This window comes from Dipteris shenzhenensis, chromosome 28 (genome assembly GCF_047967505.1).
Source record: "Dipteris shenzhenensis isolate YYH24624 ecotype China chromosome 28, Dip_SZ_1.0, whole genome shotgun sequence".
Lineage (NCBI taxonomy): Eukaryota > Viridiplantae > Streptophyta > Polypodiopsida > Gleicheniales > Dipteridaceae > Dipteris > Dipteris shenzhenensis.
Window position 1 is genome coordinate 31,881,127 of NC_141623.1, and position 26,522 is coordinate 31,907,648.

Below are 26,522 nucleotides of genomic sequence, written 5' to 3' on the forward strand. Positions count from 1 at the left end.
ACTTGGACCATGGGGGGGTGTTGGAAATAAAGGCCAATGTGTGATCTAAACCCCCATGTGGGTGCTAGGTTTTTAGGCACTTGATGCGTCATTGACACATGAAAGATTATAAGGGAAGAAATCCCATAAGCATGGGATAATTACACGATCCTTCATATATATGAGGTAATAAATGAACCCTCCTTCAATCCTGTCGACCTTTTGCTGGGACGGAAGGAGGCTATGTGTGGCTAGGAGGCGAGGGCATGGGACTCGATGCATCCAATAGGAGGTTGCCATGTGGCAGCTACCCTGTAAGAAATTTCTCGTGGCATTGTAAATTTGAGCCAATTGATGGTCAGCATTACGCTTATGCTTGCAATGAACTCGCTAGACAAAGCCATGGGAGCAGAGAAACTCCTTGCAAGGAGAACAAAGACCATTACATGGAGGAGTGCATCAATGTACAAGTGAAATGTGATGCAGTGGATAGAGTGATAAAGTATTTGCTCATAGAAGAAGATATCACTATTAGTCATCAATACATTGTGAAGCATATAGCCTCTTTATCCACAGCTAAGTAAAAAGCATGGGTACATAAGTGGATGAAGAACCGAGAAGATGGGTTGGAAGTAGTTACCCCGCACATGAGAACCCAAATCCCACAATAGGTGATTGAATATGTTGAGAAGCTGATCAATGAGCATCAAATGAGAATATAATGAAGTACAGAAGACAACAAAATATGATAATGTGCACCTTGCTACATTCCCATCCGAAAATAGCCACTCCAACAATTCTATCAAGAAAAGGATAGATTTTTCAAGTTCAACAAAATAAATAGCCCAAGAATTACAATAACTCTTGTATTGCCTCTTTGCATATAATGAAAATGAGGAGTTCATAGCTCATGGATCATGGAGGAGTGCTTATATTGCAAAAATTATTCAAACAAATGAAAACAAATATAATTACAATTACAATGACGTATTAAAAAATGATCAAAACATAGAAAACCTTAATGAACCCCATGTCTTTAGATAATGTAACCTCAAAAAATATGACCAAGGATGTAGAACAACATGATGTTGCTTTAGATATGTCGTCATCGCATTAAGAAACAAATAGCCAAAACTTATCGTTTCTATTAAAATACAAACACTTCTCCACAAACAAGAATACTTCAATACGTTATGAACTCTCACAAAAGAACAAAGACAATTATTTGATGACACATAATATGCAAGAGACTCCATTCATTGGAGATATTACATTTGTTCCTCATAGGTGGGGAAGGAATAGGCACAACATACCTCTTATTTCTCATAGTCCAAGGTTTGCTTCAATACTACAACCAATAAAATATGGACATAAACTTGGACTTAGGCAAAACTCTCATGCTTGCATTCAACGATAAAGCAATGTACAACATAAAGGGAACTACCATACATTTAGCATTGCAGTTGCCAATACATAGCCAAAACTTGACATCTTTATCAAAAGATAAATTTGACACTCTCACAACACTCAACGAGCAAGTTCAACTCATTGTCTTTGATGCAGAAGAACAATGGACTTTGCAGACCTACACATGTGCACGTTAAAAAGAAATCATACACAATGCTTCAAAAGTGTGGACATTATCACTTGTGGAGACTTCAGAGCAAAATTAGTGAAACATTCTTGGATTCTTGGCCAACAAAAAGCATATAGTAGACTATATGGCCAACACATATTGGCACACAAAACCAAAATATAGAACCAAAACAACAATGAGACAAAATAAATGCTTTTATAGAAGCACTAACTATTTTAGAAAATGCAATCATTCAAAAGATCAATTGGACTACATAAAGAACACAAGCTTATGTCAAATTCCTAAAGACCACACATTTCCTCATTTATTCTACACAAGCTTAGCAATGAACAAACACAATCATAACATCCTCCAAATTGCAGAAGTTAAAATTTACAGATTAAAAGCTATCCACTCCTCTAAATCAACTTGCAAATCAGCAAAATTATTATAAGACCCCTCCATCCTCCATAATCACCCTCTATTATAGACCTTAAGGAAAGATGGACAATTTTATAGCTAAGTTAGATTGATCAATAGACCTCTAACAAGCAAGAAGAGAAGGATGCAAAAACCATATGCACTAGAATAAGGGGCATACTTGGTTAGTGTCACTTCTTTACCTTGTGCACCTTTGAAAGCACTTGCCATCCTTCTTGAAAAGTGAACAATTTACTCTCCAACATGTAACTGAATTTGAGATCTTCCACAGTACCTTCCCCTTTTACCATATCACCCTTTGCACCACCATCATTAATCTCCCTCCTCCTTATGCCTACTTACTATCCCAAGTTTTCTTGCTACAATCCTAATCATCCTAACTACCTTGTCTAATACTTTTCTCCTCTTACACTTCTACAAAGATTTTGCAACTCAAGATGTTATTGCTAAGGAGTTTAACCATAAAGCCCTTTTTTTTATCATTATCAATTATACATCTCAAAGGTCTTCGATTTGTTTGCGAGTTTTTTTCCCCCTTTAAAGCCTTCGTCCCTAGCTCTTGAGCTTCCACTAATCCCAACTAACTTCATAGATTTCCCATGATGTCCTTCCATTTTAAAATACCCCCTAGCATACGGTAGTCACTCTAGAGATGCTCTTTTAGGCATACAAGTAGCTCACTTGGTTGGTCCCTCGCACTAGGTGCATATATGGCGCCTACCTAAATCTTTTTCTTCCTCTTTCACATTCTTTTGGTGGTTGGCATGGGAAAGAGAGAGAGAGAGAGAGAGAGAGAGACCTCCACTTCAAGGCAATATCAAAGGTGTGCAGTCTAAAGAAATTGCAGAAGTGAAGAGAATAGAACCACAAGGCAAGGATTGCTAAGCCATGAGTGTATGTCTACAAAGCAAGGGACTAGTAGTGCGACACAAAGATTTGAATCAAACTAGAGATGGCACCTGCACTATGGCACATTGAATAGTTCTAGATGCTATATTTTACAAGCAACGAGGCAGATTTCTCATTTTGTGCAAATTACAAGCTTTCTTGTATATGTGCTTCCGAAAATGTACAAAATTCTCTACAGTTTGTTGCAATATCCTAATGGCTATAACTACAAGAGTCGTCTTCTTTCATTAAAAGCTTGCACCATTGCTGATTTTTTCTGTGGCAATGTTTCTCTCTTTAAGGAGATACATGATGAGCTTAATAGACCTGCAATCTTGACGCTCTTTCACGCAATTGCATTGAGGATGCGTACATGTTGCAAACAAAAACCAGCATGGTGTATAGCCAGATAGGCAAACAGTATCAAACAAACTTGTACATTTGAATCTACATCGCATGGCAACAGGCCAAGGAAGATCCTAAAAATTGAAATCTAAAACTTATTACCTCTCCAAGGTGACCAATATAGGAAATGAATAGGAAATGCTGATAGCTTTGACATGCTGACCTGACAAAAAAAGAACCCCTAGGTTCTATGTACCAAACAAATGCATTTCAAGATCTCTTTTCTGTCATACTGCAAGAATACGCAAACAAATGCATTTCAAGATCTCTTTTCTGTCATACTGCAAGAATACGCCTGACCTTCGTTACAAGTGGTAATCGAGGGACATTTGCCACCAGTATTATTTGCATTACTGATAACCTCTCCACAAATCTGCAGGGTAGAGATCTTTTGCTAAAAACGTCATCAACCCTGAGCATCAGATGGATCTAGTACAATGTCAGCATCACCTTCTTGCTGTGAAGACATTGGAAACAACATAGTAAGCTACTAAAAATTCTGACTGAAATTTTATTCTCTCTCTCTCTCTCATTTCAAGCTGACCATCTTCAAAAGCAATCAACGACACTTTTTACAACACCAAGCCCCCCTTAAACAATAAAAATTCCTTAGCAGTTGAATAACACTTACAGCTTATTAGCCTCCAGTCATTTGAATGAACCGCACCTTATGAAATTGAAGTTCTCGATATTTCGATCTAAACTGTCCTGCTCAAACATAACCAGAGGATGGGAAGATGCATATTGGTAAGAATAAGTTCTGTGTTTTAACATGTTCAAACATGTCGATCTAAACTGTCCTGCTCAAACATAACAAGAGATGGGAAGATGCATCTTGGTAAGAATAAGTTCTGTGTTTTAACATTCAAAACAAGAACCCAAAAAGGAATCAGGTGCCAAAATTTTAAAGGAATGAGTAACTAACGGAAGAAAAAACATAACTTTACACCAGAACTTTCAAGGAACCCATAGAATGAAAATGCCTAAGGAAAAACAATGCGTGCACTGCTAACTTTTCCGGCTCGTCACCTTAATAGACTGCTTTGACCACTGTGGTCGAGGTTTGTGCAACCATGGAAGGAGTTTCGTGCAACACAGCTCACACTTTAACCTTAGCTGCTTGGAGCTTCCTTTGACTGCTTATGCTACCGAAACATTTTTTCATTTCATAGAAGGATTGATGGGGAAAACAGAGAATTAAGGACGTTATTGATTCCGTTGGATGTTCTAATTTGGATACAAACCAATTACAAGATTTGGAAATGCTCATCGAAGCATCATTCACGAACTAACCTCAGTCGAACAAAGTTGAGGTCCGCTTGCAGCAAAAGCAGAAGCGCCATCTTCTTCGTCGCCTGAAAAAACGGGAATCTGGCTGTGCCATTTTGGCTGGGCTACTGTTCCAATCAGAAGCCAAACTGCAAGTCCATCCAACTGTGCAAAGTTAGAAAGCATTTGTGATCTCTTGAATCACAGTTAACGGCGTAATCATAGGAGCTCATGAAAAAAGACTTTCCCTCAATCTTTCATGTACGTTCATAGATAGAAAGCAGTCCCTGTGATGCATTCTTTAATTCCTTTTTATGACAGATGAGGTCTTCAGCGGAAAAAATTCCGGGGATCCCCCTTTTGCTCTTTCGGGAGGGAACGAATGTGGTTTTTGCGGACGATGAAAATCATATTTATCATTCTGACAAAGCTACGAAGGACTAGCCAGCCAGCAAGATGGAACAGAAGCCAATACATAGATACGTACATTGGAAATGCAAATGACCGTGTACTAGTACTGCTGTCTGAGCGATGTGAAATGCTTCCAGAGTAGGGAATTGGCCCCGAATATGCAATCGTTCCTGAGTACGCAATTGTTCCAGAAAATGCAATTGGACCAGAGAAAGTGGCCGATGTAAAGTCCTCATTTTCTGCATTCTCATACCATTTTTCGGGGAAAAGATGCGACTCCTCTTGCGAGAGATTTACAACAATGCTGCTTTCAGTTGAAGGTGCAAGCCGGTGCATATGCTCGGGAACTCCCCCATCCTTTAAGACAGTATCATTCAGAAGAGTGGGTTTTCCTCCTTTCTCCAATCCCATCCTACCTTCTGAGGACAATAGTGAACGCAAACTATTAGGAGATTCATTGATGTGTTTAGTTTTCACAGGAAGGCCTAACGCTATGGTCCCTGTTGTGCGTTCTTGTTCCTCAGTTCCATGTTTCTCAGTACTGATTACTCTGGCGTTATCAAAAAAGTCAGTGATTTTAAATGCAGATTCGTCTTTCGCACCGGAAGTGCTTGCAATCCCAAAATTAGCAGGTTCCAAAATGGATTCCTGCTGTTCAATTTTATCTGTATCTCTGTTCACATGGCAACAATTCCGTTCAGTAGCTTCCGCAGCTTTTGTAAACGATTCACACTCACCATCTCGTAAATCATGTAAATCTGAAACCTTGACGTTTGAAGCAAGACTCTCGTTGCAAGGTTCTGTAGAACTACTCATCAACTCAGCAAGTATTATTGTTTGGTGCATTTTGCCTGAGTCCTTCGTATCTTGGAAAGAGTTGTGTGGAGCCTGTTCTTTAGAAGCTTCATGTTCACCTGATCGTAAATCATTTGAATCTGAAACCTGAGCATTCACACCCAGAGTAGTAAGGCTTACTGATGATGAATCGGAATTGTTTGATTCGAGAACACCATTTCCCATCTCCAGAGACATGGCTTCTCTCTTCTCATCTTCATATGTGCAGCACTGGGAAATTCCCACCGACAATGAGTAAGATTCAAGAATGTCCTTTCCCATCAGAGGCATCCCCTCTCTTATTTCATCTTCTTCTGTACAATCCTGTGGGACGTTTAATCCATGGTCCACCTCAGATAGAGGAGACCTTTCGGCATGTTCATCAGAATAGCTCAAAAGAGAAGATTCCAAATCCGAAGCCAGGACACAAGTTGTCTCTTCATCTGAATCCAAATATAGCAGGTGTTTTTGAGATGCCTCTTCCAAATGATCTTCATTTGATTCAAAAGAGTCGCTTTGAAAAGAAAAAACCATAGATGCAGGTTCAAGCCAGACTTCTCGCTTTCCAGGTGCTTGAGTGTCATCCCCTGGAGTACTTATCTGAACTTTTTCATGTTCCTGTGTGATGCGTTCGTCTTCATTTGCAGCTGTGCCAGTCCCTTCCTTTTCACATGATATTATCCCCGCATGACGATTACTGTCAGAATGATTATTCAACGTTGAAGTAGTGACAAGATCCTTGTCTTTCCTGAGACTTTCTTCTGTAAAATCTTTTGCATCTTCCACATTTAAATTTTGCAGAGATTCACTTTCTGGTCCTGAGTATCCCTCAACTTTCTGCCAACGATCTTGTTTTAAGTCACATTTTCCTGTTCCCACAGTCTGGCATTCTTCAACAGGTTGTTCAATTTTGTCAATATGATTATTTTGGTGTGTACAAGCATTCCCGTGATAGTCTAAAACAATTCCTTCCACCTCAGGTGTAGAGGAGGACCCCTTGTCACAGGTAGGGTACTCCGAAGATGAATTTCCAATCATCTGGCCAGCAGCGGACACATTGACCATTGAGTTTCTCTGTGTTTCTGAGTTTTCAAACACTCTCTCAATCTCATAGTGATCAAGCACGTGAGATTTAGAGGACCCAGGAGCAACACTTTTTCCAGTGCCATCAACAACTGAGACACTCTCTAGGCCAAAGTCTTGATTGATCTCATGGTGACCCGATGCATCACTCAGTTGTGAGCTGTCATGAAACCCTCTAAAGCTAGAATTTGATTCAGGATTGAAAGATCCTGGGCCTTGACTTGGCACACCATCCTGCACTTGTACTCCGTCAGGATCATGCTGGCTCTCCTCATCCGAAGTTTTGGAGACTTGGCCTTCTCCTATAAAATAATCAGCTTCACCAGAAGAAGCCAGGCAGGTTTTATCCAAAGTCGAATCCCTGTTTTGAAACTCCTCAGGGTCACGTCCAAAGCTTATGCCAGAGTGATCTGTAACGTTGAATGTGCTGGGTCCATCATAATAATCACTTCCCTCAAATATGAAACCTCCTTCAGGATCTGTATTCTCATTATTGGCAATGGTGGCAGTGCTGGGGGGCATAGAGCAGAGTGTGTTTTCAAATGGTGCAACCGTCACAACCATCATACCCTTTTCATAAAGTTCAACTTTGAGATAGCAAGAGGGACATGTTGTCTCCAGTCTATTACATAATTCAATCACACCTGTAAGGAACAAAGAAAACATATTTAAGAATCAAATGGATTGATGCCTTCCACAGTCAACGACTGAGCAAGAAAGACAAAGATGAACATTCACTAAAAGAATTATCTATTACAAGACCATGGCACCTCTATGATCCTCTCCAAGTGCTCCGCTCTAGAAGAGCCAAAACCATTCATCCAGATCCCACTATACCTCTCGAAGTAGGTGGCCCTCGCACAACCAAAGCCTCCGTCACGATCAGTCCCACACCAAGTGATCGGTACAATGTCAATGGACCAACCCTTACTAAGATGCCCCACTACCTTTGATCGCTGCCACCTCAAGCATACAAGCCCCCTCAGTCTACTTCTGGCTTTGGTTGTAGAAACCAACCCTAGCCCCACTCTATAATGTACGAGGCGGAAGGCACCTAGGGCTTCAAAGTTCATACATACATATAAAGGATTCTTAAGGGTACCCCTATCCCAGAGAACTGCCCATACCAACTCGAGGGAGCTGAGGCTCAATGTAGACCAACCAGCCAAGACTCGGGGATGACGGCATCTATCTCAACATCCTTGTATGCACCCTCTCAAGTGAGAGAGGCTCTTGCACATGCGTTCATCTCTCGGGAAAGTCGAGTCCATGCTCCAAAGGTACTAGCTGGGCCACTATCCCACTATGCCCAACCAATGTGCGTCCACTGCCCCAGCATGTAACACTCCGATCCCAAACCTCCAGATGCCAAAGAAGGGGCTGGCACTCAAACTCCTCTCAACACTAAAAGCTGGCTCGGATCAGTCCCCAAGGCAAGCGCTACCAAACCCTATGTAAACTCCTCATCAACGATATCCCTTTCCATATGAGGGGAGCCTCTAAGAATTTCCACCGATAAGACTGCTGCCACTATCCTCGTGTGGGGGGTTGTTCCTTAGAAGCCCTCTCTGAACCACGAGCTTCTAGGGATCATGGGGTGAGACCACCCAGCAAGGTTCTACTCTGCATCTTTGGATGAATAACTCCGAGTCCTTCCTCCACTTGGGGCAAAGATCATCGTCTCCCAAGCAACCCTAGCTCTAGCGTTCCAAGTACCATCCATCCCACCTACAATGATTTTTGCACCAAGCATCTAAGCTGCCCCAACCCCTGAGAAAACACCAGCAAGAGGTATGTACCAAACCATGGCAAAGAGGACCTAGTTTGCTGCAAGGGCTCGCCCTGCGAAAGAGAGTTTGGTCGAGCTCTAATACAGTAGCTTGCACTGCATACTCTCTAGGACCGGTTCTACCTACTGCTCAACTGAACTATCAATGCCCACTTTCAATCGTAAGTACCTCATAGTCTAGCTTCGTGGGATCCAATGGAAACCTATAGAGGCCTCCTAGTCCAAGATCGTCTGGATCTCCTCAGTCGTTGTGAGAAAGCGAACTGATTTGGTCCAATTAATCCTAGCCCCAGATGCCTAACAATATACCTCTAGGGTATCATAAACTCCCTCCAAACTCTTTGTCATGCCCTCACAAAAAGTTCCTTGTCATCTACAAACCCCGAGTCTTGTAGCTTCTCATCATGCCGAATAGGGGAGCGCATCCCTGTGAGGCCTGTTGCCTGAGAGAGTAGAAAATAGCTCAAAGCCACCTGTGAGAATCTTGTAACAGACAAAGCTGGTATGCTGGCAATGGGATATCAAACTAACAGACATTGAGCCGGCACATCCATACTCAATAGTGATTTCGAAGGTGACTAGACATGCCCTGTGAATGGACTTGGAAATTTAGAAGGATCTATGCAAAAACTTACTTTCTATGAGTTAGATGACTAGAAACATGATGAAGGTAGAGTTCGATGATCAAGAAGTCCTAGTCATATCAAAGGATACCAAAGAGATCGTGGCTCAAGGAGTTAAAGATGATGGATTGTACCAAAACAATGCGAGAGGTTTAAATCGCATCAACTACAGTACCTTATCGAAGTTGCAAAAGGGTAGGATGGTGGATGTGTCAAGAATGTGGGGTCGTGCTAAGCCTAGTCTACTTCAAGATAAGCATGATGCTCATGGAGGATCAAACCAAACAAGAAAATCCATAATTGAGGGAGAGAACAAGATAGGCAACACTCAATCTATTTCAATGTGCATGTTGATCATACAATGAGAGGCTTCAATTTATAGAAAATAGTAGGATGAACTTATCCACCTTATCTTACCTCACCCTTCCTCAACTCATCCACATATCATTGTCACATTTTATTTATCTTCTTCATCCAATCACCTTTGATTCTCCTTACTCTCATTCAATCATAAAGTTTCTCTTCTACACCACTCGATTGCACTCATCTATAGCGCATACCCTTTAGCATCACTTATTCAACACCCCCCCCTTGATGCTAGGCCAGTCATAACCGAGTACCTATGTCATCAAAGGTGTAGTGCAAGATTATAATCATGATTTTTCCCCCCTTAGTCCCCTATCTGGCTCACTAGCCAATGGTGTAACTAGGATGAGGGAATTTCCATACTTTTGTGGGATCCTCCTCATAAGGTAGGTTGCCAGTCTTTCAATTACATTGCTTCTTAGCTTTCTTGGCTACACCATCGGTGTCTAAGGCAATCTTATTACAACAATTAGGATTCAATTAAAGAGTAGTTTGGATGAATTTGACCTTTAGAAAAGTTACAATACAAATTTATTGTGCTCACTACGTAGAGCATGATTTCTTGATCATTTGTACTTTTTGGACCTCTGCAAAATTCTATCTAGATCAAAAGTTATGGCCATTTGAAATTTGTGCCAACCTTTGTCAAGGGTACGAGGTGGCACTGTGGATGATGTGGCAATCTAAGTTCACATGTAGGTTACAAGCCTGTGCTTAGCAAGGGGTGGCAACTGTGACATGTCAATGTATGTGTTAGTGCCACGTGTCTCGCTTATCGGGCAAGATAGGATGATGATGTCTCAAAAATTTGACCAATCTGAGCTAACCTTAGCCTTATCACTAACAATATCTGCTACCATCCAAGACGATGAAGATCTTGCGAGGTGGCGATGGCCACGGAGGGAAGTTGTGTCGACTCCTTGGCTCCAGAGACAGTTGTGCATACTTCTCTTCATCTTGCAGCTCCTCTTTCCGCCTCTGATGCTACAAAACACTTCTCCTTGGGATGTTGACTTCGTATTCTTCTGATTGGTAGTCTTCACGGGTCTCTTTGCTTGATTTCTTCACAAGCAAATGAGCTGAGTGAGGTTGTTGCCATGGTTATTATCCTCTCGTAAGCCTTCTATCTTTGTTGCTCTTTCGTATGTAAGTGCCTTTCTCTTCTTGGTGGGAAGGTTATGCAAGTCTTCCACATACAGTTTCACAAGCAGTGCCTCACTATATCTAACTTCATCTTCAATCAACTAGTTGGAACTATGTTATCGCAACTAGCATGTATTCTTTTTCCACAGATGGTAAATGTTCATCTTTCTTACGTATAGCACACATTTCGAGAGCTGTTGTATGTCTATCCAAGTTCGCAGAAGACAGCGTCTTTACAAGATTGCAAGCAAAAAAAAAAAGAATCCGAGATATACACCTGGTAAAGCTCATCGCCATGCTCCACCGACGTCATGCCCTTTTCCTTCTAGCCACTTGCACAAGGATCTTCTATTCTTCACAAACAGGACCTCGTCAGCATTTTTCTCTTCAGTGCTTGTGCTCTTCACAAGCAAATTGTCATCGTCTCATCCAAGGAAACATTTCTTTCCGAATTCCCTTCTCCCATGTTTGCTTAAGCTGTCATGCAGCTTCACTTCTCTAGTCAGTTGTCCTCGAACTGGAGCTTTCTTCATGGTCAGCTCACCTTCTTCAGCAATACAAATCTCATATAGAACTCTCCCTAATCAAATGATGATGAGTGTGCCAATATCTTTTTCTATACAAAGACCATAATAAACAAACACTTCTTTAAAAAACCTAGGCTTAGCTAAACCTGCTCTAATACCATGTCAAGAATGTGGGTCGTGCTAAGCCTAGTCTACTTCAAGATAAGCATGATGCTCATGGAGGATCAAACCAAACAAGAACATCCATAACTGAGGGAGAGAACAAGATGGGCAACACTCAATCTGTTCCAATGTGCACAATGAGAGGCTTCATTTATATATAGTAGGATGACACTTGTCCACCTTATCTTATCTCACCCTTCCTCAACTTATCATTGTCACATTTGCTTTATCTTCTTTGAGAGGGGCTGTTCTACAAGTCACTGACCCACCTCTGAGCCCCTATGTGAGGAGGACAAGGGGTCAAGAGACTAGGGAAGGTAGGGTTACCTGGAGTAGGGATTTGCACAGCAGTCTGGACCTACTCAAAGGATTGTCTGCATCAGTAATAGGGACTGCAGGGCTGTGACGGTCTGCAGGGCAGCAGGGCAGCAGGACAGCAAAGACTGCACTGCCAGGGCCTATTTGTAGGCTTGGCAATGGTGAACACCAGCCACAGCAAGTCGAATCAGGTGAGGTCAGCAGACTGCAGTTTGTGTCTGCAAAACCCAGTCAGGTATTTTGCAGATTGTGTCGGCCATTTCTTGCAGGGTTCAGCCCTCCTCATTGCCTATAAATAGGCGCCCATTCCTGGCACACTCCTATAGCAAAACTTAAGCCTTTCCAGCAGGCAGTGTGGACTGAGAGTGTGTAGAGCTTTACTATGTCTGAGATATCAGCATTTCAATCATCTGATTGCTGTTTTTACCCAGTACCTTTGCTAGAGTGTTCATCTGTTTTGTGAGCAGTTTTTCCCAGTTGTGTGGATCAATAAAGGTTCTCTTTCTCTTCTCTATGCTGCATATTCTCTAAGTGAGGTTTCACATAACCATCATCGCATCTTGTCGGGCCACATTCATATCCTCCAAGATCCACCTGAGCCACAATGCTTCGCATGCCGCTGTGCAAGCAGCCATGTACTCCGTCTCTATAGATGAAAGGGCACTCAGCCATGAGATAGCTCTTGATGAGAGTAAGAAACAGTATCCAGAAGTCAATTTCCGGGTATCAATATCACCTGTCCAATCACTATCAAGAAACCTCCCAACTCGATGCCTCTCGTATAAGTGATGTTGTAGGTGCAAGTACCCTTACAAGTACCTTAGCACCCTCATACATGCGTCCCAATGGGCCTTCTTGGGTGTGACGGAGAACTGACAGAGCAATCCAACTGCATAGGAAATATCCTGTCTTGTATTGGTGAGATAAAGCAAACTCCCCACCATGCGTCGATACAGTGATGAATCAATCGGCTGAGATGGATCACACACACTCAGCTTCAGACCAGTTTCCATAGGAGTCACTGCTGCTTTGCAATTTTCCATCTGAAAGCATTTGTGCAATTCCCTGCAATATTTCTCCTGCGAAATGAAGATACAGCTCTTTCCCTCCTTCACCTCAATCCCAAGAAAGTAGTGAAGTATGCCTAAGTCAGAGATCTCGAACTCCTCCATGAAAAGTCTCTTGACCTGAGCAATCTTCTTCGTATGATCCCCTGTAATGATGAGGTCATCCACATATAGAATCAATACCAGTCGCAAATCCCCCTCTATGTCGAGATAAAGATTTGTCTCTAATGGACTCTGCTGAAGCCAGATCTTCAAAAAGAAAACATCTATTCGCTGGTACCAAGCTCTGGGGGGCTGTTTCAGCTCGTATAAGGTCTTCTTCAGTTTGCAAACTTTTGAAGGGGATCTTGGAATCTGAAATCGTGGTGGCTATGCCACATATACCTCCTCCTCCAAGGTTCCATTCAAAAATGCAGACTTGATGTCCATCTGAAAAATAGGCGAACTGTGATGAGTAGCCAAGGCAATGACTGTCCGAATGGTCACCATCCTAGCTGTGGGGGCAAAGGTCTCGTCGAAGTCGAGTCGTTCTAACTGTGCATAGCCTTTCACCACCAATCTCGCTTTGTACTTGTCCAAGCTCCCATCTGACTTAAACTTATCTGCTCGGGGTTTTTAGTCGTCTCCACCTCTTGGATGGTGACCTTGGGTGGGGGTAATGACAGAAGTTCAAGAACCTCTTCTGCAGGCTGTGGTGGCTCTGACTCCTCAAAGATCACGTCCCTGCTGATAAGGATCTTCTTCTTCACAGGGTCAAAAAGGCAATAGGCCTTGGATTCTTCACTGTATCCCACAAAGATACATCTTCAGCTATGGAAATCAAGCTTCTCCCGCTCATCTTTATGCACATGAACAAATGCATTACAACGGAAAACCTGTAGATGAGATATTGTGGGCTTCTTACCATAGTAAGCTTCATATGGAGTCTTATTATCAACAGCCTTGGTCTTGGTTCTGTTGAGGATGTGAACGACAACATTCACAGCTTCACCCCAATAAGCTTTCAAGAGATTCCTCCCTCGCAACATGGTCAAACCCATCTCTGTAAAGGTCCTGTGCTTGCTCTCAGCAACTCCATTCTGCTGAGATGTGCAAGCTGTAGTGAGCTATCTCTTGATCCCATGCTTCTTGCGAAATCCATTGAACTCGGTAGAAGTGAACTCTCCCCCTCTGTCGTCGGTGCGGAAGGCTTTGATTACCTCCCCGCTCTCTTTCTCTACCTGGGCCTTCCAGTCTTTGAATTTCTCATAAGCCTGAGACTTCTTGGCTAGGCAGAATACCCATGTCATGCAACGATAATCATCCACAAATAAAAGAGAATACTGTGAACCTACGAATGAATTTGTCGACATTGGGCCGTAGATGTCGAAATGAACCAACTCCAACAGCATGAGGCCTCCTGTGGGGACTTGTCCCTATGTTACTTGCCCTCCAAGCAAGCCCTGCAAACACGATCATTGCCTGCAATCGGTGGAAGTCCATCCACCATCTTTGACTTCTGCATCTCGGCGAGAGTGCCATAATTGACATGACCGAACCGCTCATGCCACAATTTGGATCTTCCATGGTCCCCGTGCACCAACAGAGCATTGAGCCGATATAGCCCATGCTCCTCAACTCCTTGAGCCACCACCTTTCCATTCGCCTTGGATGTGACAATGACTATCATAAGACCAACATATTGTGCTTGTCCATCTAACTGACAAACCAAAGGTTCTTGCACAAGTTCGATACATACAATACACTGGAAATCAGCTCCTCGTTTCTTGCAATCGTGATGAATTGAATACTACCAACACCCTTCACAGGGCATTCCAATTATCCCCCACAATGACCTTGGAATCGGGATGCGTACCTTCCATGGATTTGAACCACTCCTTGTTGGACATGTGCTTTGAAGCTCCACTGTCCGTGTACCAACCTTCCTTTCCTTCACTGACTGCATAAGCGGAGCACTACTCAGTGATGATGAAGAGAGCGCCGGTCGTGACGTTTGCCGATTCGGTCTTTGGCTCCTCCTTGGACTTGGATTCCTTTCGCTTGAGGTCCACCTTCTTCTTGCAGCACTCCTTAGCAGAATGACCAAGCTTCTCACAGTAGAAGCACTTCATCCGTCTTTTTTTCTCTGCATCCTCGGTCTTGTTGTTGTTCTTGGAGTCTTTGAGCTTACCCTTGCCGGGCTTGTCCCTTGCCATGAGAGCCTTCTCGTCCCATTGAGTAAATAGCTTTTCCCAAGCCTCTTCCTGCAATAGTAAAGGGCCAAGCTCCTCGAAGGTGAGAGGCTTGGTCCTCTGTCCTACAGTGACCGTAGTCACGAAACTCTTGAAACTGCAAGGTAGCTTGTGTAACGTCAGCAATGCTAGATGACTTGAGTCTACCTTCTGACCAACTGCAGTGAGTTGGTCCCTTACCACCATACTTTTGTCAGATGGTCATGAACATTGTCCGCCTCATTCATATCCAGATTGTACAGTTGATGTTGAAGAAGAAAAATACGAGATGTGTTGTCTGTTTCATACAGATCCTTCGAAATATCACACGCCTCTACAGACGTCTCGGCCATCTGGATGTGTGGAAGAACAGAGTCCGCCGTGGTCCCTATGATTATGCTAGGGAGTGGGCAACTCTATCTTCCCAATTCTCAAGCTCCTCTCCATCTACTAGAATGAGAGTTCTCCCCTTGCTGTCCAGCATATCTTCCGGCTTTGCCTCCACCCCCGTTGTTAGCTTCCACAAGTTCGAGGTGGTGAACGAGAGAAATCTGGAGGAGGAGGAAGGAAGAGAAGGAGCTGAAGAGGCAACAATAGAATGCTTGTCCTCCTCCATCCTTGCTGTAATAGCGAACAACAAACTGAAAAATGAATTTGCAGTAGAGAACTTGACCACGCAGCAAACCTGAGTGATGATTGGAGTCGCCTTCTTGCTCAGGAACTCCTTTCTAGAGCTGGAAACCTTGCTCTGATACCATGTTGGAAATAGAGGATAGAATCACTCACTCCTCACACTCCCGATCGCATCTCAAACAACACTCAAACAGAAGGGGAGAGAAAGATAGCAAAACTCAGATATATTTTCATCCACAGATGTGGGCAGACAAAAGCTCAAAGATGAGCATACAACCAGCCAAGAGATGCTGGACCAACTCCTGAGTCTACTCCTCTCCTTGCGCTCTTTTGCCGGTGCAAGGAAGGTCTGTGCTGGTGATGAAAAATGAGGGAGGAGTGGAGCTCTTTTTATAGGAGGGCCTGCTGCCCTCAAAATGGCCTACTAGGCCAGTCGGATGCAGCCAACTGCACCGACCTCTAAAGGGGCCTCAATGGCCGCCCCTTGGTCGGTTTCTAGGCCAGCATCCTGGCCTATATAAGGCCCCATATGTTGGGCCTTTGTGCTGCTGCTGGCTGGTCCTGGTACTGCTGCATATGCCCCCACATGATTGCATGGTGCTGGCGCAATCCTCCACGCAGGGTGCTGTCACAGATCTAGAAGAGTTCTAACTCCAGTCAGCTAGGTACCTCAGCCCTTTTTCCCCCTACAATCGCTTGCCCCCTTGTCCCCCCCAATCACCGGCTCACAGGTGAGGCAGTGACATTTCTAACAACTGGTTCATACCCTTGCCACTGAACCCGAGAATCAAGCCTGCCTAGCCCTAAGCCTCCCCAGGCTACCTAAGCTAGTCTTGTGTACCCCAGTACACGTCAGATACCAATCCGTGCACATGACATACTTCCTCTCCTCTCACTCGTGAGTTCACTAGAAAACCCGGGAATGTCCTCTGGAGGTTAGGTAATGTCTCCCATGTTGCATCCTCCTCAACATGATCCTTCCACTTGATCTTGTATTCCGTGATAGTTCTATTACGAATCTGTCTTTCACGAAATTCAAGAATGCTCTCATGTTCGTGTGGAATAAAAGTCAAATCTGTAACCTCTATTATTTCTTTAGGAGAAACAAGTAAATCATCGGCACAGTAACTCTTTCAGTCTACTGACATAAAACACTGGAAGTACTTTAACATCAGGAGGCAATTCTAGTTTATATGCAACTGGTCCAATTCTTTTAATAATCTTGAAGGGACCATAGTGTCTAGGGGATAATTTTGGAACCAAACCAGTACTTAGACTCTTGGATTCCTTGGGAATACGTAAATATGCCATCGTCCCTTCAAAGTACTCTCTGGGTGAACGATGTCTATTAGCGTAAAATCTGTCTCGATCTTGAGCACTTCTAATAGACTCCTTGGCAAACTGCAACATTTCTTGCATGTCTTGCAAGAATGTCCTTGCAGCATCATTTTGAATACCCTTGAACCCAACCATAACTCGTGACTTAGGTTGAAACCCGTACATAAGCATAAAAGGACTGTAACCTTTACTTGAATGCTTTGCACTGTTATAAGCAAATTTGATCATGGGTAGATAATCTTCCCATGAAGACTGTCTCTTAGAAACATATGCCCGAAGCATATCTTCAACCAATTGGTTGACCTTCTGTACTGCCATCAAATTGTGCTTGAGTAGTTTCGAACTGCTCAAAAGCAAGTGTCCAAAAGTTACTTGTAAACTTAGAGTCCCTGTCACTGACTATGTCGGATGGAAAACCATATAGCTTAAACAATTGGTCCACAAACTCGTAAGCTAACTGAACAGCTTATATGGTCGATCTAGTAGGTAAGAATCTAGCCATCTTTATCAGACGGTCAACTATGACCCAAATGAAGTCATGACCCTTGCGCGTTCTAGGCAAACCAGTAATGAAATCCGTGGAAATACTTTCCCATTTATTACCCGAGATTTGCAATGGCTGTAATAAACCCGCGCTTCTAAGGCGTTCGGCCATAGTAACCTGACAAACCCAGCAACCTACCACATAGTTTTCAATAAATGCACACATTTTAGGCCAATAAAAGGTATGTTTCACAACAGTGTATACCTAGATGTCCAGCACTAGGAGCATCATGACACTCCCAGAGAATCTTGGTCCAAAGATCCGAAACATCTGGCACACAAATCTTTCCATTCCGGAACAACAAGCCGTTCCTAATCATCCAATGACCTCCTGCCGCCTGTACCGTAGGTGACACAATCCCTGAGTCTTGGTCAACCATGGAGCTCCCATCCTGGACTTTCTACCAATAAGAACTAAAATGACTATCAGTTGCGCAAAGCCCTCTTAAGGATTGAAACAAGTCTGAGGATATTTTTGTAAATGACATAGCAATTACAAACTTGACTCGACTTAAGGCATCCGCCACACTATTCATCGAACCCTTTCGATAACGTATTTCAAAATCAAAATCTTGCATTAACTCTACCCATCTAACCTTTCTTCCCCTCACTTCAGACCCGTCACACACATACTTGATTAATTTATGATCTATCAATACAAGAAACTTCGAACCATACAAGTAATGTCTCCAAACCTTTAGTGCATACACAACTGCATATAGTTCTTTTTCTAGTGTGGGCCAACGATATTGGGTGTCGTCTAGCTTTTTACTCTCAAAAGCCACAGGTCTGTCCTCTTGAAATAAAGCTGCCCCAATCACAAAATCACTCGCATCGGCCTCTAAAACATAAGGCCGGGTAGGATCGGGTAATGCAAGAACAGGAGCCTCCTTGATAGTTAGCTTCAAGGCTGGCTAGATCTGCGTCCGCGACCTTTCAATATGTTAGTTAAGGGTGCCGTGGTGTTTGAATAATCACGCACAGACTTCCATAGAAAGACAGTAAATCCTAGGAAAGAACAAGGTTGTTTCACTGTCTAAGGGATGGGCCATTCCAAAACCTTTTGGATACGATCTAGATCAATGCTAATACCTTCAGAAGAAATCTTCTATCCTAAGTAAATGATCTGCTTCATAAAGAAGTCACATTTACTCATCTTGGCATAGAGCTTATGCTATCTTAGAATAACAGACAATCCGGAGGTGTCCAATGTGCTCCTCTAGCGTTCGGCTATAGCCCAAGATACCATCTAAGAACACTACAACGAATTTGCGCAAAAAATCTTAGAACAAATCATTCATCATTTGCTCGAAGGTAGCAGGAGCATTGGTCAAGCCAGAGGCTTTCCAGAGCTGCCGAACCTGATTTTTCTATTCTAGATCCATTCCAGGGTCACCAGACAGGCTTCGAGGGTGCTAGATTGGTACCAGATCCATTTTGCCTACCAAGATTGGATTGCCGGGGGCCAGAAGGGTGCCAAAAGGAAATCGTTTTTGCTGTTTTTCGCCTCTTCCAGAACTGGTTCTCACAAATTTCGCCTGCAAGAGTGCTTGAGAATTGCTCCAAACAGATTCGCCTTTCTGCTTGTTGCTATTTCAGGGTTCCCAAAGCCTTCAGATCAGTGGATTGCTTCTCAGAAGCACTCCTACTGTCTCTGAATCTTTAGATCCTATTCCCTTGTTGCAGCTAGCCTTTCTATGTGTCAGGAATAGCCAAGGGTGGTTGTTTTACTAGTCTTTGTCCTGCCAGGACTCCCGTGAAGGGTATCAGAGCTGCCAGGACAGACTTGGCTGATTTCTTTCTTGCCAGAACTCCCTTGAAGGGTATCAGAGCTGCCAGGTTAGAACTATCATCCAGAATCTCAACCAGGATGCCATGGGATATTGCACTACACTGGGATGCCTTTTTGTGATTGCATAGCAGGACGGAAGTGCCTGTGAGCAGATTATTCAGTTGGCTAATTTCGGGTTGATGCTTAGCATTGCTTTTCTTGTATTTGCATGCCTTCTGAATAAATGATAAAGAAATACTGAAAGGGGCGCTAAGTTTAGGGCCAATCTGGTGTCTGGTGCAAGACGAGGGCAATCTATAGCTCTTGAGTGTTGTGTTCGAAATTATTTTGGTTTGCTGTGGGAATTTCTAAATGGCTGAAAATTAGGTATTTGCTGGTTATTATCTGTTCACTGCCCTTTGGAGTTAACCAAAGGCCAGTTTCATGCCCCTTTTAGTACAAGTAGGTCACACTTTGGCTGTTGAATCAGAGTGCCAGCAGGTTAGCTCCCTCAAATGTTGAGGACCATCTTGAGAGGGCCTCTCTCTATTTGCTCCCCTTGGGTAGAAGGGGCTGATGGGGGCCCCGTGCTTACCTGATGTCGATGGCATGCACGGTACCTATGGTTCTTCGCATTTCTCTACTTGTCTTTCTCTGGTCCACTGAAGTCCAAACCCTATCTATAGTTTTGAAACACAAGAAGCTAGATTCAGCACAGTAAATATTCAGCCTACAAAAAGGAGCTCTTCACTTTAATCTAATGCTTTGAAGACATAGAGGCCTATTTAATATGGTGCTAAGTTTAAGACCTTACAGATGAAGAAAGTATAAAATAGTTGGGTGACTAGCCTGAGCTAAGAGGCTAAAAGGCCAAGTGGGCTGAGCTATGAGAAAGTCACATATGACATGGTAACTGAAGCCTTAACCAAATGAGAATGGTATATGAATTGAGTAAAACTCAATTTCTGGAGTCTTTAAGAAGAGATGTGACCATGATGCCCTCTACTCTGATATTGGGAAGTTAGTAAAAGGGGGCCCATGGTTAAGCACGTGAAAAAGGAGTGGAATACACAAGAAATTTTACCAAAAGTCCGTCAGAAATGAAGGACTTGCATGGAAACAATATAACATTGAAGAAGGTTAGCTAATCTATAGACAAGGAAAGCGTGTGTCCAAGGTGATTAACTATTAAGGCACTAAATGCACTTTGAATTGTTGGAAAAGTTCACCTCCCCATCTCTGGTGTCAGACAGAGGCTGCATCAGATGGCGCAATTGTACAGAGTAGATGGCGGTATATTATGCCCTAGATCTGGCCTGGCAAAAGGTGATTCAGGAGCAGCAAACAGGGCGAGGTTATCCCAGGGCAGAGGTGCCTGTGTGGAAGGGATTGTGGGCAGACTTATGGCCTGCAACAAGCCCAGGAACAGGGCAGAGAGAACAGCAGCAGGGTCGGCCAGAAAGGAGGGCTCGTTGTGCTGGTTGGAGTCAGCCAACCAGCCCCGGATGGAGCAGACCAAGGGGCTGGGCCCCTGCATGGAATGGAGGGACTCTGGGTCCGTCATTTTGGGGGCATCCCAGCCCTATAAAAGGAAGGCCCCAAGGCCTCATTTTGACATCCACCAGGGCAGCCTTCAGGGAGCAGAGGACAGGACCACGATTTGGTGGGACTTTGGCCCTCTGTTGTATTGTGTCCATTGGACGGAAATATTTTGTTGGTACTATATCTCTCTTGAGCTTGTCTATTTGCTAATCTGCATCTATATGTGAAGCACATTCAGTAAGGAAGTTTGTGATTCTACCCACACCACCACTGTGTGAGCTTCTGAGCTATTCTATCAGTCTTCTGCTGTGTGTACTTTCTGTTTGGCTGATTTCTAACATGAATGTTGGGCACCTCGTAATTAAAAGGGTTTTGTTCTTCTGATTCTTTTGACCAAATATAATTAGGTACGTCCAAGATATGAAATAAATTGCCAAATGTGTAAATGACTGAAACATAGTATCCTATTTAAAGACCCGTTTGGCAAATGGCAACGCATCTTATTATTGACTTACCAAGGACTCCAAAAAGCCATGACCCTGTGTGGGTATGGAAAGATTGATCAAAACGGCACACTTTATTCCAAACAACAGTGTGAAAGCTCCTAAGTTGGCAAGATTATTGGTAGGTGATTTCAAGCTATGTGGTCTATTAATTGGTATTATTACTGATCAGGATCGTAAGTTTAATACTCAATTCTATAAAGTTGTCTTTGATAGATTGGAAACAGGTATAAAATATGCAAAGTCTGATAATCTATAGTCCAATGGACAAATAAGTCAATCACACTTTGGAAAATATACTACAAGCATACGTCAGTACATGGCATCTAGAGTATCGTCCAATTCCACCAATTCCAAATTTTGCCTATAATATTTATAGACATTCAGCAACATATACCTTTGTAAGACTAGAATAAGTCCAATCATACAAATTTAGATTTTTTTTGTTGTTCTAAAGATCCAAAATCTACACAAAAAATAAAAGAGAAAATGAAAGAGAAGAAAAAAAGAGGTAAACAAAAACTTTTATGAAAAACAAAAGGAAGACATACTTAGCAAGCAAAGCAACACTTATGTCGTCATCAGTGCCCAAGCATAAGCAGCTATACTGAGTTTCTAAAGACTCAAAGAGTCTCTTGGGCAAACCCAGTGCTTACTAAAATACGTCAAATAAACAAAAGAGAAAGAAAACAAGAAATAAAGAAGAAAGGAAGCAGGTGACTAAGCAAAGATAAACAAGCAAGTCAAGAAACAAAATCTTCCAAAAAACTGGAATAACGCTCTCTCTCTCTCTCTCTCTCTCTCTCTCTCTCTTATTTAAAAGATAAAAAGCTAAATGGCCCTTTACACTTACATATCATTTACTACAAAGAGGCAAAAATACATTTCTAACTTAGAAAGCACAAGCATACTCAAACAAACTCTCTTTTGAAACTAAAAGAAAAGCGGGCTATTCAGCTCTCCACTTTTTGTTTTCAGGTTATGTTCAATCATTCTAAACATACCTAAGGCCGATACACCATAGATAAAAGACTTCATATCTAAGATTGTGCATACTTTTTTCATTATTTTCCTTGGATTATACCTCTTGTGTGGTAGTAAAGTAATCAAATTACTACATTGAGTGATAAAAGACTCCTTAGTTGTACAAAGGCAGGAAAATCTATGGAATTGGGAAGAAATGACTCCATATTTTGCCAAATCAGAAACAAGCTATAGTCCAATCATGATAATGTATGAGTTTTAATGCAGAACACTAGTGTCTATAGCACATTAGAAAGAAAAGATACATGCTGTAAAAGATTTTCTCAAGGATTTGAATCAAATCTTAAGGCATGCCAAGGATATTACCAAAATGCCTCATGATAATGCTGACGTTATGTGGATTCACATAGACAAAAAGTCAATTTGACAAAGGTGAGATGGTATATTTAAAAGAAGCAAAGTTCTTCTAAACCTAAAGACAGGTGAGTGTTCTAATTGTCTCCTAGGTATGGTCAACAAAGATTTGTGAGCTTGCTTACAGATTCTAATTGAGTTCATTGAGCCACCTACTCCTTCAAATGAATAGAAAGAATTCTTGATGTAACGGAGATATGAACTTGTTATACAATAATTCAAGAATCTTATTTATCCTTAACCTATCCTTCCAGTCAACCATACCTTGGGAAAGAGCAAGCAAACTCAAGAAAATGTTTCCCCTTAGGTGAGGGCATGTCCACACCAACATTGATGTAAATATCCCATTGTGCTAGGGGTATGTGAGGTGGCAACCACTTAGGACTCCAAGCCTTCTCCAACGTTGGAGAAGGCCGAGTCAGGGATGCGGACACAATGGTTCGGTGGAGAAAGCTTAGATTGCCAATTGCAAGGTTACCAAGGTTAAATCTAGACTTATCCGTACGTACGACCTGGACTGTAGAATCCCGTAGGATAGAATAGATGCATCTTGAAAGAGGTGTGAGAGCACAATGAAAACAAAATGGTAGTTCTCTATTATGGATTGTGAGAGAGAGGACTCTCTCTTATAGAAAGGGGGAGAAGTTAGTACCTTCCCTACATCAGTGGGAATCAACCCCTACATCAGTGGGAATCAACCCCTACATCAGTGGGACTGGCCTAAATCAAAGGAACCTCCCATGTGGGGGCCTTTGGCTTACATCATCACTTAGGTCACACACTAGACACATCATAGCACTTGATGTGCCTTTACAACACACACAAACACACATGTGACTCCCCTAGATGCATATATGCACCATAGAGCAAGCCCTTGATCATACTTATCCCAACATGGACATGTCTAGCTTACGAGATTTAATAAGAACAAAGCTGCAGATAAAACTGTCCACCATCAAATCTCGCTTAATTGTTTGATTGACAAACTTGAGATCTGCATTAACTCAATTTTGTTCAGCACACACTGTGCAGCGTTCCGGCCATCATTCAATCTCGTTCTCGTGTCCCACATATACAAAGAGGAACCGTAACATTTTGTAATCTTGCAAACCCCCCACCTTTCTAGGAGTCTATGGTTCATGTTGTTGTTGACTCAATTTTGTAAACCTTCCCCAAATGAGACTGAGGACGCTGATAACGACAGTATACAGGTAGTGGTGCCGATGCAGTATATCAGAGTGAGGACGCTGATAAAGATAGTACATATAGGTAGTATTGTTTCAAGTGCCGATGCGGTAGCACACACTGAATCCGTGCCCTGCAACAGTAGTATTTCTAGAAGGCTAGCTGAACGAGGGCAATTGATCGACATCAGAAACAAATCACCAAAAAAAGGGGGGGAATACGCAGCTCGATTTGCACAGGCCTGCGTCGGGAAGTACATCTTGAAGAGGGAACGCAGGACGTAAGATTCACCGTTCTCAGGAGGACATTGGCAGTCGATCGCACTCAGTACCCATTGGTGAGGCGGGGGAAAGAAGAAAACCTTCGATTCGACATCACAGTTGGTGATCGATCAGTGAAAGCGTTCGAAAGAATGCGGAGGGAAGGATCCAAATGGGAGTGGAGGTCGGGATATGCGAAGGCAGGAGAGGTGAAGAGGTCGATGCTGGATTGAGAGGGGAGTGAAAGGGGGTGGGAAAAGCCGGAAATTGAGCAAGGAAACGGATTGGAAGGGGGGGGAGAAGGAATTGGACGGAATTGGATGACGGATTGTTGAGAATCGAGCGAGCAAATCGAATGAAAAACGATCAAGATAGACAGAGAAGGTACCTGGAGGTAGGATTTTGACGCCATAGCCAGCAGCTTCAAGTCCAGATTGGCTTACCTAGGCAGCGCTCAATTTGACTCAAACGGATAAATATCCCGATTTATTAGCGTTTAATCTTGTTGTTTAAACTGATCACGCGGCTCATAACTCGACACATGGCCCCTTACCTGAGGCTTGGCTTTCCGAGCCTCCAGGCTCGGAACTCGGCTTCCTTTCACTCTTGGCCCCGTACCTCAGGCTCGGCTCCCCGAACCTCACGCCAAGTCAACCTCTTTCCCTCACTGGCCCCACCGGCACCCACCGGCCCTCCCGGTCGCCTCTTTGTAACAACACAATCCACACGTGCCGCCTTGCCATTTTTTAGCGTGTTTTTTAAATTTCTTCCTTCGAAAATTCAACGCCCTGTTTTGTTATTTTATCAAAACTATATCACATCTAATATTCATTTCATCCGTCACACATCCCTTGTCCCTTTTTCCTTGAATATTATAAATATCATCGATCTTCCCTCACCTACATGCTTATGCGTTCGAACGTTCTACTCCCTTGGGAATGCTCCTGCATTGGAAGTAGAAGTAGGTGTGATTTTATTTTATTTTAATCATCAAATAGTTTTTTGTTTAAAACTTGCCGATTATAATACTATGGGTTGGTCAAATATGAGCCCGTACAAAAACCTGGCCCACAAAAACCTGTACATAGTAGGTGTGATTTAAAGTAAAGGAGTTAAAATTCTAAGTAGAAGTAGGTGTGATTTGCAGAAAAGTAGTCGAAATGTTGACAAGAATCCATAATTAGATCTCTTCTTATAATTAGAAAGGTGTGTAAAAGTAGATGTGATCTAAAGTAAAGGAGCTGACATGCTCACAAGAAACAATAATTAGATCTCTTCTTATAAGGACCATAATTATTCGTTTCTATCCTTGCCATGGATTTTTAGCAATCTTTCATGATTGTGCATGATTAAGAGAGCCACCTCCAATCGCTTTATGAAGGCCTTGTTGTAATCCAGAATCTTGGTTTTGAATCATTTAAGGTGCCACCATTCACCATGCAATCAGCGCTCCTCCCTACAACCAACTTGTCTTTCAGAGGCACCCATCTTGATCCTCTCCCAGAAAGTGGACCACCAACTATGCAAAAAATATTAGTTTCCCCCATCAATTTACAAAGTACAAATTGGATTGTTACAAGCCGCCTCGTCTTGGGTAAATTCGATAAAAAGAAAGATCCTCCACCATATGGACCATTAGTGGTGCTAGATACCTTTCCACATCATGATTCATGTCATGATTGCCAATTTTCCAAACCCCACCTTAACAACTTTTGCCTTTCTTCATTCATGATTAGGTTTTAAGGAGTGAATATGATCACATTTATGCCACACACGATGGCATATGCTTTAAAGTAAAACTTGTCACCCTCTCTTTGCTTGCACCATTTTGGAACTTTTTAAACATTAAGCTAATGACATAAGAAATGACACCATCACACCATGTATCTACTTCTCTTACATTTTTAGATTGGTAATAAGCACCAAGGTCATTTTAGTCCATGTGATACCAAAATGCATATTCTAGGAACAAGATAATGGAAACTAAACAATTGAGTTTTTCATGTTTGTTTAAGTGGTCAAAGGAATTTAGTGAAAGTTTTGATAATGTTGTTTCATTTCTAATGTGTGCGCATGCAAGTTAGGGTGCAATATTAATATCAACAGACCATGCAATATGCAAAATTGCAAGAGATATGCACCATTTCCATATAACTTTAAGCAAAGTTCATTACCAATATACAATGCATTAATTAAATTGTAAGATTGTGTGCACCACAAAAGTGGCTTGGCATATGTGGTGCATAAATCAACATCGA

At 42.5% G+C, this 26,522-nt stretch overlaps 1 protein-coding gene across 1 annotated transcript; it reads right to left on the bottom strand.

Annotated features, from left to right (window-relative positions):
- Positions 1-3,070: 3,070 nt before the first annotated feature.
- Positions 3,071-24,703, bottom strand: LOC147883453 (uncharacterized). Its single transcript, XM_087399666.1, has 5 exons — positions 24,653-24,703; positions 5,046-7,530; positions 4,583-4,707; positions 3,921-3,997; positions 3,071-3,746 (listed from the first exon to the last, which is right to left on the bottom strand). The coding sequence occupies exons 2-3, from the start codon at positions 7,451-7,453 to the stop codon at positions 4,584-4,586; spliced, it is 2,532 nt and encodes an 843-aa protein (XP_087255792.1). The 5' UTR covers positions 7,454-7,530; positions 24,653-24,703; the 3' UTR covers positions 3,071-3,746; positions 3,921-3,997; position 4,583.
- Between the last annotated feature and the right edge of the window lie 1,819 nt (positions 24,704-26,522).